The 15,162-nt window shown below is 54.8% G+C and overlaps 1 protein-coding gene across 7 annotated transcripts in view; it reads right to left on the bottom strand.

Annotated features, from left to right (window-relative positions):
• Positions 1-15,162, bottom strand: part of LOC107996054 (dachshund homolog 2) — a 136,140-nt gene that overhangs the window by 60,538 nt on the left and 60,440 nt on the right. For 4 of the 7 annotated variants that reach the window (XM_062074156.1, XM_062074161.1, XM_062074157.1 and 1 more), the window contains exons 3-4: positions 11,587-11,815; positions 9,729-9,791 (exon numbers count right to left, since the gene is read on the bottom strand). In XM_062074156.1, coding sequence (XP_061930140.1) covers positions 9,729-9,791; positions 11,587-11,815 — 292 coding nt within the window. The remainder of the gene's footprint in view (positions 1-9,728; positions 9,792-11,586; positions 11,816-15,162) is intronic. The other 3 variants (XM_062074158.1, XM_062074160.1, XM_062074163.1) reach the window with 1 other exon arrangement.

Below are 15,162 nucleotides of genomic sequence, written 5' to 3'. Positions count from 1 at the left end.
CGATCGTTCCAAGTATCGGGAGAGGAGAGGAGGAGAGAAGAGAGAGAGAGAGAGAGAGAGGATGCATCGTATCGCCGGATAGTTGGCATCGACGAGGATGCACAAACGCGCGTGCAACGCGACTCGCGAGCGCGCACCTGAGCCGAGATTAAACGTTTCGAGGGATACGAAATGAAATATTTAGCGATCCTCCGTGGGGGGAGGGCGGTTCAAACGGAGCCCACCACCCCCACCCCCATATTCCCTTTGTCGGCCGACCCGTTAGCCGTCGAATCGAGCTGGAATGCGATAACCCCTTGTCGTCGCGCGTCACGCGTCTCCTCGTGCCTTTCCTCTCCTTCCACCTCCTCCTTCCACCCCACAAAGACGTCGCGTACGCGCGCGTACACGCGCGCGGGACGGTGATCGGGATCGATCGAGCTTCTTCCCTTCGCCGGTCTCTCTCGATCGATCGATCCGCCCGACTCGGAGGAAACGCGGCGTGGAAAAGAAAAACAGCGGGGTGGAAGAGTAAAAAAGTACGAGTCACCGAGGGAGAGGGGCAGGGCGGTTGCGGATTAAGTCGTGCGAAAATTGACGATAGACAGGGGAGGTGGTTAGATCGATCGGCCGGTGTGTTTCGAGAAACGAACGCGGCGGAGAGAAACGGTGAATGGACCGGATTGAAACGTCGACGAGGTGAATAGCGGTTTTCAAAGAAATACATTAGCGTAATGTTGAAGGGTTACTCGGGAAATAAACTCGGAAAGGAACGAAGCTTATCCCGGCCCGCGTTCCGCTTGGTGCTCGATCATTCTTTCGACGCGGGAACGTCGTTTCCATCCCGCGCAAATGGAAACTGATCCGCGAGATTTCTCCGCGGGGGAGGGGAGTGGAGGAAAATCGCGACTCTCGAAGGTTCGCGGGTGACGAAGCGCGAGAGGAGAGCGTTTCGGGTCCGAGCGACGCGAAAGCAGGTGCGTCGTTCGAGCGAAATGGTTTACGAGAATTTTATTGTCGGCCCCCGGTGTTCAGCGGTCGTATTTAAGGTTTTATCCCGCCGCCTCCGTTTCGCCTCTCCGCGGCCTGGCTCGGGGAGAGGTAGAGGGGGAGGTGGAGGAAGAAAGGGTTAAGGATTTTATTTTTCAAGCGCGTAAAAAGGGCTGGAGGGACCCCCGGTTTCATAAAAGTCGTCTGGCACATTTGTTCCCGTAGATTATTGCCGAGCAGCGCGGACCGACCGACGCCGACAACCTTCCCACGTATCATTTTATTTATTATTTCACTTAAAACGCGCGCGTCTTCCTTCGAGCGAGGATTAAAGGGCCCTCGCATAAAGAACCGTGCAAAACGATCGGGGCCTATACACCTAGCATCGGTTTATTCCTGTTCGAGCCGCGCCGCTGATTAAACTTTCCAACTCTCTTTCTCTCTCCCACCGCGTTATCGGTAAAAGAATCCCGAAGCAAAAATCCTCGAGATTCGTCGAGTCGAATAAATTGCGCGTGTGACGAACAGGAAGAGAGAGGGGGACGAGGAAGAGGAAGAGGAAGAGGAAGAGGAAGAAGCGCGACGTCTGGTGTCGAGTGTCGTAAAATTAAGGTAGGGAATCGCGTAACGTAGCGTTCGAGGGTTGGAGGAGACAAGAAGGGAGGAGGCAAGAAGGGGTGGGAGTAGCAGCTGCGACACGGCGAAATTACGAGGTGGCGGTGGAAGTAGTCGCTCCTTAGAGGAAGCGTTGACAAATGACGGAGGCAACTTTTATTATTTTAGATGTCGGCCCATCACGACCGCCCGCGCGTGTTACGACTCGGGCAGAGATGTGTTTTACATACGTTTCGCAACAGAGGAGCAGTACAAATGCCGCCACCCCCTTGACAAATGGGCCGTCGGTTTTATTGGACCAACTTTTTAACCTACTCGCGCTCCCTGCACGCGGCGAACAAGAGCCTCGCCTCGAAATAAAGATAAACTCTTCTCCTCCTCCTCCTCCTCCGTCGAGGCGAGGATGCTTATTTCAACGAGCGATGCTTATTTACTCGTTTCCACGATAAACGCGGATGGGCCAGCAATTTTGGTACAACGCCAGGGAGCCTGCTATTAGCCCCGGCTTGATTTGGTTGTGAAAGCTTGCGAAAACATACACGGGATTAGGATAGTGGTCGTATTCGTATTCCGATAGAAACTCGCTCGTCGATCTCGTACCTCGTAGCGCTCGTCTCGCGAAAACGAAAAAAAATGTCGTCCCTCGGACGAGAAACACTCGTCCGTTCGTTCTAATTATTAACGAAAAATCCGCCAACGATTTCGCGTCTCGGAAATCGAACGATCGCCGAAACGCTGATAATTCGGGAAACAAAAATCGAATCGTTACCCACTCTCTCCTTCCCTCGCGATAAAAGGTTATCAGAAGGGAAGGGTAGAGAGAGAGAGAGAGAGAGAGAGAATCGAGGAAATGGATGGTCGGCCGTGACCATCATCATGGTTTGACGCGCGGACTCGTATTTCCGTGGGCGAGAGAGAAAGAGAAGGGGCCAAAAAAAAAAAGAAAAAAAGAAAAAAGTCGAACGCACGTTTCGCTCGAGAACATATTTACGCGGCCGATGACAAATGGTTTTTAGCGGCGCTGGGTGGGTGGATAGGAGAAGTTCGGGACACCCGCTGCACTCTCTCCCGGAGGGGTCTGGGAGAGAGCTGGCGGCGGCGGCGGCGATAGCGATGGCGATGGCGATGGCGATGGCGGGAGGGGGAGTAGGGGGCAGAGGCTGGGGGGAGGAGGGTGGTGGTGGATGGGAAGGAAAGTGGTTCGCAGATGCGCCGTGACTGATGGTCCCTACTTCCAGATGTACTATATACCGCGGTACTTTTATCGGCGCTTGTTTGTTCAGCGAGTTTCGAAATACCAGTGGCAACGGCGTGCCGTCGCCCTGGATCACGGCGAGCGCGGCGAGAGCGGCGGTATATGGAGATCGGGCGAAGGGGAGAGAGAGAGAGAGAGCGAGATGGGAGGGGGGGAGGGAGAAGGAAGAGCAGGCAGAGACGGCGCGAGGCAGAGGTGGAAGGAAAACGAAGCGGGCGACTGCGATTATCGTCGACGCGGGCGGAAGGAAAAAAAATGATGCTTGTATCAACCACGATACGCGCGTGTATTTACGTGTCGCGTCCGCGACGTTAAGGCTTTCGTCGTGCCCGATGATGGACGTCTATCACGTGAGACAACGTTCCCTCTCATTCTTCGCCGAGTTCCCCTTTTAGTTCTCGTTCAACCGCTTCCAAATTCCACTCTCGCTCTTTCGGATCGAGATAGAGAGAGAGAGAGAGAGAGGGAGAGAGAAAGAGAAAGGGAACGTTGGCAAGGGGAAAAACCGTGGAAGGGTTATATATCGAAGCGAGTGGGATCGGTGGATTTCGTTGGTTGGACGACGGATCAATTAATAAGAGGAGGATCGGCCACTTTTCATCGGGGGCGGTGGGAGGGGGAGCTGCGCGCCCACGCGTTCCTATGTAAATTGAAGAGGTTACACGGTTTTACATATTTCAACAGATTCGCGGCGGACGAGGCAGGGAAGACGCGGGAAAAGTGGCGAGGGATGCGGCGGAGAAGGGGCCCCGGTAGCCACTCGAAAACCGCGGGCGAAGCGTTTTGTCGAGTGTTTTATGGAAAGCTTTAGAATTGTAGATTTTCTCTCTCTCCGTGGCTGGCACCACCGCAACCGCGCTGGATTTATGATAGTCGCCGCGTCAACCTACGACCCGTTCCTCTCGCCCTCCCACCGCCCCCTTACTTTCGCCCCATCCTCGATAATATAAAAGGATATTATTTAAATTCTTGAAAATTCCACGCGGAGTGTCGCGAAGGATGCCCTTCTTTCCACCTCCGTCCTCGCTTTTTTCCACCGTCCGCCGCCGTTTCGCGCATAATTCGCGTCAGAAACAGTTTAGACCGATGATCAATGGAACGGAACGCGCGTCGGAGCGTCGTTTAGCCGCCACTCGATCGTTTCGATTCGAAGGGAAACGACGAACGCCTCCTTTCGAGTGGCGTTTCGTCGCCTCGCCTCGTTTGTCATCCAATTTTTCCCTCTCCTCTCCCGGAATATCTATCGAATTCGACGTCCGATTCGTCGACCGGCAAACCGATCGGTAATACAAATCGCGGCTTCCTCGCCGCGGGACGATTGAATTTCCGATCGTTCCCTAACCTTTAAACCCAACCGTGTACCAGAGGCCATCCCCGCGAGGGTCGCGTATTTGTCCAAGGCCAATCTCGCCGCAGAGAGAGGAAGAGAGAGAGAGAGAGAGACAACGGCGGAGAGGAAAAAGGTAAGCCGTATCGCGTATACCGCGTGGAAACCGCCGTCCGGACGGACACTGCAAATATTAGTTCATTACCAAAAGTGGCGGCGAAACCGAGGCTGCGAACGGTAGCGCCGCGGAACCGCAGGAACGTTCGTCCGCGGTTTATTTAATGACACCCTTCCGCTGCTTTTCAATTAACCTCCCCACCGCCTCTTCTCTCTCCACTCTCCCTTCCACCCTCGCTCTCTCTCTCTCTCTCTCTCTCTCTCCATACGTTGGCCTTCCGTTTGTTCGGAGGATTTCGATGTCTCGAAACATTGTCGCGGAGCGAAGCGGAAGTTGACTCGCATGACGGAGGATCGTAAATAAGAGCGCGACTCGAGGCGGAAGGCGCGGTGCGTGCGGGATACGTACGCCCATGGGTGCGTGCGTGTAGGAGCCACGTAATATAGTGCAGCGTCGAAGGGAGACCGTTTAATAACAATATATCTCGGACGTCGCCAAGGTACATGGGAATCGTGGCCGGGAAATAAAGGAGGCTAAGGAGGGGAGAGAGAGAGAGAGAGGCGAGCTCGATGGAGAAAGATATTTTATCATTAGAGTCTCGGTGTTATTTCCTCGCCTCGAATTCGATCCTTTCTTCGTCTTCTTCGAAAAATAGACGGAGGGAAAGAGAAGAAAGGAGAGCGACGCGCGTGGAAGGGCGGACGGAGCCGACTAAACGAGGCGATCGAGCAGGCAAATTAGACGAGGAGGAGGAGGAGAAGGAGTAATAGTAGCAGTAGCTCGTTAGTCACGACGTTCGATACTGCCACGAAGATCGAGCGCCGCCGCTTCCGAAAGACTAGAAAGGGCGGGGAAATAATAACGAGATCGCGTCTGGTGGAAAAAGACGGTTGGAAACGAGGTGGTCTCAGAGTGGAGACGGTTGACAATTTCACGGTGCATCGGTGATCCGTGGGTGGATCCGACCGACCGAACGCCGCCACTAATTATGTTTTTAATTAATCATCGCGTTTCGTCGCGGGCAAAGTTTACTCGTCCACGCTCGTTACTCGGCCTAATAACGCGCGTCGAGGAAACGGGCGACAAAGTTCACGCCCCCTCCCCCTGTAAACCGAGCGGCCGCCTTCCTCCTCGTTATTTCCTTGCTTCTTCTCCGCGCCTTCTCTCAAGCCGACGAGGCTATCGAAATAATCCAAGCCGGGGAGGAGTGGTTCGCGGCGTAAATGACCCGGAAACCGTCTGCGCTTCGTGGGTAAAAATACGGGCGCGGAGCGAAAATTTCGAGGCGGAGAGAGAGAGAGAGAGAGAGAGAATAAAGAGGGCGCCGCGACGACATCGTTAACGGCGCGACGTTAATTATCGTTCGAACGATAATTATCGCCGTTCCCGAACGAGATTGCTCCACCGCTGCTAATCAAGCAAGCAAGCAAGTAAATAATTCCTCGTCCTCGAGTTAATAAAACGGATGTCCCGAAAAGTTGGCGACCAGGTGGTGACGACTCTTTCTTTCGCCGACTCTGGGACGGCACCCTGTCGCGAGCCGAGCTTTACGAGTTCGGGACTCGAGTTTACTCGCTCTTTCGCGAGAGAGAGAGAGAGAGAGAGAGGAGAGAATGATTCATCCGGATCGATGCGCGAAAGGCGAGGAGCAATTTATTGGGTCGTTGAAGAGCCGAGGGGCCCGAGATCGTGAGCGTATCGTTGTTGCGTAAGAGGGTCGTTAAGAGAGGGGTCCTTATTTCGGGGTCAGGTCCGTTCGAGGCACGAGCGTGGACCGTGGCTCGGTTTCGGGGAACCGATTCCCGTGGTGAACCGATTTGACGAGGCTGCGGCCGGTGTCGCCCGACCGAGACTCGATCGAGCCGTTCCACGAACGCGGGCAACGAGACGAATAACCGATTAGATTCGTCGGATCGTGGATCGTGAACTGGATCTCTAAATCACGTGGGCGCGCTATTATCCATCCGCGGAGCGCCTGCGGAGGTGATTCGCGGAGGGAAGGATGATCGGTGGGACGATCACGTACGTGTATAGCGGTGGAAAAATGGAAGACAAAAGGAAGAGCGTGACTAATGCTCGGAGCGATCTATAGCGGACGAGTAACCTGTTATTACTAATTTCGTTCTGACATGTTCGGCCGGGCATCGAATCGAACACCACCTCCTCTCCCTCCTACCTCTCTACCTCTCGAGTTAAATATAACTTTACTCTTTAAATTCGAATTCCAAGCTTATGCTATTTTCGCGTTATCGACTTCATTAGCCATCTGGGTCCGGTCTTGCCATTCCTGTCACGAGAAGGCGGGCCCGTGCGCCTTTCGTTTCTCCATCGAAATATCGGTGCTCGAAATATCGAGAAGGATATATATATATATACATATATACGTATATAGGAAGAAAGGGAACGTAGTAGGTGAACGATCGAGACGCGAGATCGTAATTAGCGTATCCCCTGATTGCGGGCCGCTGACAAGCCGACGCCTGGAGCCCGCGTGTCACGGTATTAATCATAATGCGCGTATTTGCACGCGGCTCGGATGCGCGCGCGTGCGTGTCGGCGCGCTGACAGTTCGTTTGAACGCAATTAACGCGCCGCCGCCGCTTGATAGTCGTCGGCGCGAAACCTCGCCTATCGCGGCCAACGATCGTCGAATCGAATTAACCGTTTCGTCGAACCCCGCTCCGCGCCAAACGGTCCACTGCGTCCCGCGCCAGGGGACGAGGGGAGGGGAGAGATATCTCGAGAGTTGTTCACGCTTCTTTTCAATCTCTCCTCGCTTGCCACCCCATCGAGGGGTGCGGGACCGGAGGAGGGGAACAACGCTTCTCCCGTTTTTTAAAGCGGAAAAGTCGACGACGTGGGAAAGAAAATACGAACGCTTTCGAGGATAGTAGATGGAAACAGGAATACTCCTTGTTTCCACTATTTAACCGTTGCCAATCCTTTTCGTCCCGTATCCCGTTTCCGACAACGTTCTCCTTCCTCCTTCGTCTCCAAGCTCCTCCCGTTTCCCAAGAGATAAGCAGAATCGAATATCTTGCCTCTCGTAAGGAGGAGGGGTGGGTGGAATAAAATGGAATACGCGCGAAGATGGATCGAAAACGAGGCTCGTAACGTCTCGGGGCTCAACTTTATGAATATTATTTTCCAGCAGATGTCCCCGACGATAGAACCTCGTCGTCGTCGTCGTCGTTGTAGTCGTCGTCGTAATTAATGACGCCTTTCCGGGGGTTTGTCGGCGAATTCGGCGCGAGAAAGGGGAGGGAAGGAGGGGGCGGGGAATTTGAGAGGTAAGTTGGCCGGCGATAAGGGAAAAGCGGCGGATGGGTGGATGGCGAACGACAATGCGCGAGAATTATCCCGGAATGACGGGGTAAGTTTTAAAGGCAGGAAGCCGACATTAGCGCATTGATACCTTGCGCCATCGGCTGCGGACCATTAATATTACTTAGTTTACGGGCGTAGCTCGCGGGGTGGATGGATGGATCCGTCCACGTTCCATCCACTCGTTTCCGCGATTCCACCGCCCTCTCCCTCCCTCTCTCTCTCTCACTCTCCCCCCATTTCACGGGAAACAGCGGATAAAGCGAAAAACCGGCGCGGATACAACGCACTCCTCCTCTCACGGCTCTTATTCCCTAGTTTTTCGAGGACCGCTTCGACTTCTGGCTCATGAGATTTAATTGCGCGGCTCGGCGGAAAGACAAACGAGCGGAGCGAGTCTCGCGGCGGAATTCGGGTTTCCGATGTGACGCGGGCTCGACGGCGGGATCAACGGCGACAAATCATCGGGATTAGAACGGAAACAGGGGCGCGGGTTGGATCGAGTCGCGGATAGAAAGAAATACGGAAGGGTGAGAGAGAGAGGGTTGGTGGAAAAGGGGCGCGTGGTTGGAATCCGACAGGGAGAGCGAGATTTGGTCCGGCGGGCGTGAGTTTCGTGAGCTTGTAAAATCAAAAGGACAAACAATTAATAACCCCGCTACCGACGATTAATCAGAATTTAACTCGCAGTTAAATACTCTGGCCGGGATGGACGAGGCGAGTAGCGAAGCTCGAAAGGGATACGAGGCGGTGGCGAGGGAGGGCACGCGGGATAAACAAAGGTTTACATCAGTGTCAGTCGCAACAAGTCCGAATTCGTCTAGGGTTCTCGGCATGAATATTCACGGTGCTCGCTCGCTCGCTCCGTCCGTCCCTTTCCAGCCCTTCGTCGTGCCCGTCGTCGATTCGCCCACCCTTTCCCTCGCCTCGTCCTCGCTCCGTGTATCGCTCCGCACGGCTCCACGACCCATTTGCCACCCCCTGCGATATCCATCGAACGGCTACCAGTCAAAGGCTGAAATCACAATACGCGTTTGTCCGGTTGACGAAGTCGACTCGAACGGGAGAGCCGGGCAAAAGCAAATAGAACGAGAGAAAGAGAGGCAGGGAGGGAGTGACGCGTACGAAGGGAGAGGAACGAGCCAATGGTCATTGCCTTTGAATTGGAAATTACGTTTTCGCCCGGTCAAGTGTCGATTTTCACCCCCCCCGTATTAACGAAGGAGAGGGTCCTCGCCGCTGCTTCCTCCTCCTCCCCCTTCCTTCCGACCACAAAAGGAGAAACCCTCAGCCCCGTCTCGTCTCGCGAGAGAAGGAGGAAGGACGCTGGAACGAAGAGAGAGAGAGAGAGACTCGCGCGTCCAAATCTCCCCGATCAGCTGGTAAAAGGAAGCTGCGTTGTCCGTGGTCCGACGCGCGAGTATTTCGCAGAGGCAGTCGAATGATTTAATCCCCGAATGATGGACGGGCACGTCGCGACGATGATCTGCGTGCCGTGAAGTGACAAGTGGTTAGGATCACGGGGAAACCTCGGTGGCGGATGACGATGGGTGATGGCGCTTGATGGGCGATCCGCGCGCGGTGCGGATGCAGAGAGAGGGGGAGAGAGAGAGGGTGGCGGTGGTGGCGATGGTCGGTGGTCGACGTTGGTGGTGTCGTATCGGTGACGGCGGGACCCATACGGGCGGCGGCGGATGGATTTGAGGACGGTGCGGAAGGAGGGTGCGCTCGCACACCGTACAAATCATGCGGGCATTACAGCGTCACGGCTGGACTCAACCTGTCGCGCGGCCGGAAACTCGATGCCAAAGGTAATGCTGATTTATCGGGCGCGAAACGGTCGCGCGTTGCGCCTACGTTTCCCGCGTCTCGCGGCATCGTTTTTCTCGCCCCTCTCTCTCTCTCTCTCTCTCTCTCTCTCTACCGAGAACGAGAATCGTCCACGCGGAGCAAAAGTATCCCGCACGAGTTCAATTGTTCTTCTTCTTCTTTCTTTCTTTCTTTCGTCACCATCTGTTCCTTTCCTTTCCTTTTCTTTTTCTATCCCTTTCTTTTCTTCCCCCCCCCTCCCTTTCAGTTCGGTTTACAAGTACTACGGATTCGATGTAACTTCCTCCTACCTTTCGAGATGTTTGACAATATCTTCGTAGGCAGCACGGCAGTTTTCCCAAACCGTCCCGGACCTGTGGATCATAAAAAAAAGCGACACTTGAGATACGACGGTGAAACGTGAATCCGAAGATACACGGTTGAGGAGAAAGAAGAGAGAGAGAGAGAGAGAGAGAGAGAGAGAGAAAGAACGTGTTTTTCTTTTCGGTCGAGATCCCGCGAAAGATCGGAAGGGGGAGAAGAAAGGACGAGGAGCGGGGAGAGGGGGAGGGGGGGGGGACGGTTGATAAGCGAATCGGTTAATTATAAGCCTGCCACGGGATATCCTCGAAGGAAAGTGGATCCGCAGAGTTGATTAAGAGCGCCTTCGCCTCGTTCCTCGTTTCTCGACCGTCTTTCGTTTGTCCTTTGATTCGATCGCGTGCTGCTCCAACGAAAACGAACGCGCTTTGAAGTCGTTGATTAAAAAAGACGTCGCCGGTCCCCCTCCCCCTCCCCCAGGGTCCCGTCCAGAGTCTCGTCGCTAATTTTCCACCCGAGTCGGAGTGGGCGGAAAGAGAGCGTATCGGCCGATTTCGTTTTTTTCTTTTTTCCTCCCCCCTTTCCGGAACGATTTCCACGACGACGACGACGACGACAGGAGAGGGGGGGAGGGAAATTGATCGCGCGGAGAAACGCGTTACGCTTGGTCGTGGAGCAAGTTCCGGCCGCGGCGAGAGAGCGAAACGGAGAAACGGGTAGAGGTTAGGTAGAGGTGGTCGCGGCAAGGGTTGAATGGGAGGGTGGAGGCGATGGAGGGCAAACGGTGCGCTGACGGCTCGGGATGGGGTTGCGTTGAATTAATCATATTCCGGTGTTTGTCGTGCCGCCCCCAGACGTAATCCGTCTTACCTCCCGATCTCTCTCGCTCCTCTGCCACGATAGATTTGCATTTTAATTAAAAGCAAAGCGCTGAAATCATAATGCGAAACGTGCGGCGGCGCCGCCACCGCCTTCGTCGCGTCGTTATACACACGGACGTGTACAGCCTCGGAAGGACGCGCGGCACCAAGAGGCGGATCGAACCGATTCCGACCCTTTTTCCCTTCCTTCATCCAACGAATCGAGTCGATGGACGAGCGATCGACGCGGGGAGAGCGAGGCTCTCGATCGCGAGTTGCCGCCGTATCCTCGAAAAGCCCCCCGTCGGAGGGAGTACGCTGGCAACGGCATCTATTAGAAACGCGTTAACAAATGCTTGGATTAACCGAGGCGGTTAACTAGACGCTCCCCTTCGCGGGATCGACTCCTTCGACGGACTACCGGCTCGCGTTAAATCCGCGATATACGTCTCGGGACCGCAACGCCTCCAGGATTATTTATCCTCGCTCCTCCCCTCCCGTTCGAGGTGGTTCCTCCCAAAGGGAACGGGTGTAACGTTGGGTGGGAAAAGAGGAGAGGGGGAGGAATTTTGGATCGAAACTCTCCGCGGTGAGATCGATGGAGTCGATTCGCAGCGAAACGAAGGCGAAAGGGGGAAGGGAGAGAAATAGAGAGAGAAAGAGAGAGAGAGAGATTGTAACGCGAGCCGAGTAAACGACCTAGAAGGAACGCGAGTCAGCCAAGGAAACGGACTTGGATTCCGCCATCGAGAGACGTGGAAGGCGAGAGAGGGAAGAAAAGATCAAGCGGTGTCGAGACCCCTCGGATTTCCACGGCTTCGCCGTCTCTTCAAATCCTCTTAAAGTTGTATTCTTTTGGCCTCGCCGCCCCTTTCCTCGCGACTGTACGCAACAACACGGAACAAACGCGAGCTCTATCGTCCCGAACGGATGTGAACGTTGCCCGCTTCTCGCGGCCAAATCTCCGCGCGGATCTCCTCCATCTTACCTCGCCAGCGCCTCCATGTTGGACATGTTCGGGTTCACCTTGAGCCCCTGCTCGGCCCGCGCCTGTGCCTGCGCCTGCAGATGATGCGGCAGACTGGCCGGCGACAGGATGGCCGTGTGTCCTGCGCCCGGATGTCCGCCCAGTTGCATGAATTGCATGTGACTGAGGTGCGTGGGCGGGTGGTTGTACCCGTTCGCGAGCAGCGGCGACTTCTCCATCCTCGGCACATCTGAAACCGGAAACCAGCCAAGTCTCGCGTTAGTTTCGGGGGAAACGCGCCAGGGGTCGATAGATAGATGTCGTCCTCCCCGCAAATACGCAGTATTTGCCGAGAGGATTTCCCGCGCTTCGAAACAGGCCGTATATCTTCGTCACGAGGCTCGACGCGGTCGGGGGACGACCAGCGACGAAGATACGCTTCAACGTTTGCATCAACGTTGACAGAGCCGACGATCGTCGAACCAGCTCCCGATACCCTTTTTTTCACGATTCCACCCGTGCGAGTGGACTTGAACGTCCAAGATGATGCTATTGCGAGAGAGGTCGAAAGGAGGGCAATATATATATATATATATATATATATATATATACATGTGTGTGCGTGTGTATACACGGTGCAACGAAAGATGAGGGCGAGAAAAAGAGAGCGTGGAAGGCGGGGGGTTGGGGAGGGGGGTAGAGAAGGAGGAGGAGAAGAGTGGGAAGGGGTAGAAAATGAGCGGTGCCTATTCATTACAAATTATCTAAATGGCAGTGATTTCGGCGGACCGGCTGGCCGTTTGACGAGTAAGTGGCGGGTTCGCTGGACAGTGACTGTCGATCCCGCGGATCCCGGCACGGTCCGCGACTCGGGACGGGACGACGGCGTGGATCGTTTGACAACCACTGTGGGACCCCGGCCCATGACCGGCCCTAAAATTGGACTTATTACAACTTATAGAGCGCGATTTGAACGCTCCGCTCGATAACATACATTATCCCCAATCCATATGATTTAATGAAATCCCTCTAAACTCTCCACTTAGCCTCAGTACCTTCTCGCGCGGTACCCTTCTTTCCTTTTTCTCTTCCCCTCCCTCCCTCTCCTTTCGTAGATTGCTACGTGTGTGCATCGACGTGACCGAGAGAAAAAACCTCGCGGAGGGGGAACTGAGACGAAGAGAGAGGGAGGAAGAGAGAGAGAGAGAGAGAGAGAGGAGAGCGCTAGCTGCGCGGATACGAGCGGGCGGGGAGCGAAAAAAAAAGGGGGTGAAAGGGGTCGTGAAAAGAAGGGAGCGAGAGAGAGAGAACAGCTTGGCACGTTCCGATCACCGTTGGACCGTTTAAAACGCACGTTCCCCGATTTTATAACCCCGACAACGGCTATTTGCCGATCGCGTATACATATATATATATATATGTACACGTTATCGCCGTTCGTACCGACGTCGTAACCACGACCGATGAAGACGTTTCGACCGAAATCTGGAAACCCTGGATACCTCGCATCGAGTCTTAACCCTTTTTGAAAATTTGAAACTTGGTCGGTTTCGCTCGCAACGTTCTTCTTCCACATCCATCGCGTGGATGGTGGATGGAACGGGTAATCGGAGAATTGGGGAAAAAGAAAGAAAGAAAGAAAGAAAGAAAGGAAGCAGGAGCCGAGGATGTTCTATCGCGGGCAGAGCGGAACGCGAGGGGGACGATAAAACACAATTTGAGCTAAAGACCGCGCTCCTATAACTTCCCACCCCACGAGCCCGCGCGCGGACGTATACCGCCACCTCTTTGCCCCTCTCGTGGCTGATGAGGTGACAACCCATAATTATACAGACCGCTTTCTGTCTGGGCTGACTGCAGTGGCATGCGGAGGAGAGGCCTCCATCATCCTCCTCCTCCTCCTTCCTTTCCTTTCCTCTCCCTTTCCTCTTTCCTTCTTTCTTTCTTTCTTTCTTTCTCCTATCTTCGCTCTCTCCTTCCACGTATCTTCGGATCTCGCTTTTTCATCCTCGTTCATCCCCCTTCGCTCCTTTCAACCGCGCGCTGCTTTCTCATCCACCGTTTCCGATCCCTACTCTCGGCCCGGTGCACGCCGCTCGCAACAACGATACAACGCGCCGCGCGTTCTCGTTCCGTGCGCGCTCACCGTGTTTGCAACGTGGTGTACAACGTGGCGGAGGCGGAGAGAAGCGAAATCAGCAGTCGGACTCGGGAGAGCGTAGGAAGGCGGAGGGAGTCACCGACTAAGCTACTTCTTTTCTGGTGTTAATTACAAAACGCGAGAATAAATTGGCGAGTGAAACGAGCGGCGGCGGCGGCGGCCGGCATACCCTCTCTCGGCCGCGACCTCGTCACGTCTGTTCCTCGTTGGAGGAGCGGCGGCCCTCCGCGACGGACGGATGAATGGAAGGGCGAGCCGTCCGTCCCGCGCACAGGTGGAATTCGTTATGCGTCGCGATCACGGCTTCTCTCTCTCTCTCTTCCATCTTCCATCCATCCAACTTGTTCTTCTCACCGAGAATCGCTGCGAGGAGAGAGAATTCGCTTCCATGGAGATCCTTCGAATATTTCCAATTCGATATCCGCCTCTTCGTAAAAACGGGAGAGGAGAGGGGAGGGGGGGGAGAGTTTTCCTTCCTCCCTTTGTAGTCTTTTTCTTTTTCGTGCACGCCGACGGGCCGCCACTTTCTCCGCTCGAACGACCACCACCGGAGACCAAGGTATCGTGAAATTATTCGGAAAATTTGCCCTTTGTCCGCGGATCCTCGGCAACCCCCGCAGCTCCCGTCATTGTTCTTACCAAACGGCCAAGAAATCGACCGAATCTTCTCTTTCCACTCTCGATGCTCGACCACCGTCTATCGTAACGCTTGTTATTTGCGTTTATAGATACGTGTATACGTATATGTATATGTTTACTCTCGTCACCGACTCCCTCAAAACCTTCGGATTTAACCCTCGAACACCGACCCTCCGGCTACGGCCGATGACATCGTGGCCCTTTAAGTACCTTCCACGCCGCTCTTCCCCCCTTCCTTCTCCTCCCGTTCGTGTTTTCCTGCGCGATTCGCTCGGGATCGGGAGCCCCACGGAACTTCTCGGTGAACTACGCGGGGAGAAACGCGGGGCCCGTTAGCCGGGGCCCCGTCGTGCACGTGCATCGCATCCAACATTGTTCCCGGACTCGTGTATTGGTATATAAACACGGGAGACGGGAAACACAGTTTCGCGCAGGAGGAATCCGGTTTTTCAAGTAATCGAGAGAAGCCGGGCTAGCAGGCGAGCGAGCGAGCGAGCGAGCGGGCAGGCGAGCAGACAGGCAGGCGGGCAGCCATCGAGGTAGCTCCCTGCGTCCAGTCTGGAAACAACCAGGGGAGAGAGGAGGGAGAGAGAGAGAGAGAGAGAGAGTGGATGCCATCGCTACGCGTATCGCCTCCTCTTCCTTCTCCTCCTCGCCCTTCCTTCTCCCCTTCCTTCCTCCCTTTGCTCTTCTTTCCTCGCTTTCCTCTTTCACCACACCCATTCTTCTTAATCGAGCTCGCCCTCCCGTATTGAGACGTAGCTGTCGTCTCGAGTCGCCGCGAGTCAGCCGCCGAT

This window comes from Apis cerana, linkage group LG4, assembly GCF_029169275.1.
Source record: "Apis cerana isolate GH-2021 linkage group LG4, AcerK_1.0, whole genome shotgun sequence".
In the NCBI taxonomy this organism is placed as follows: Eukaryota; Metazoa; Arthropoda; class Insecta; order Hymenoptera; family Apidae; genus Apis; species Apis cerana.
The sequence above is the reverse complement of the archived record's forward strand: the minus strand, read 5'-3'. Positions and strand labels throughout refer to the sequence as shown.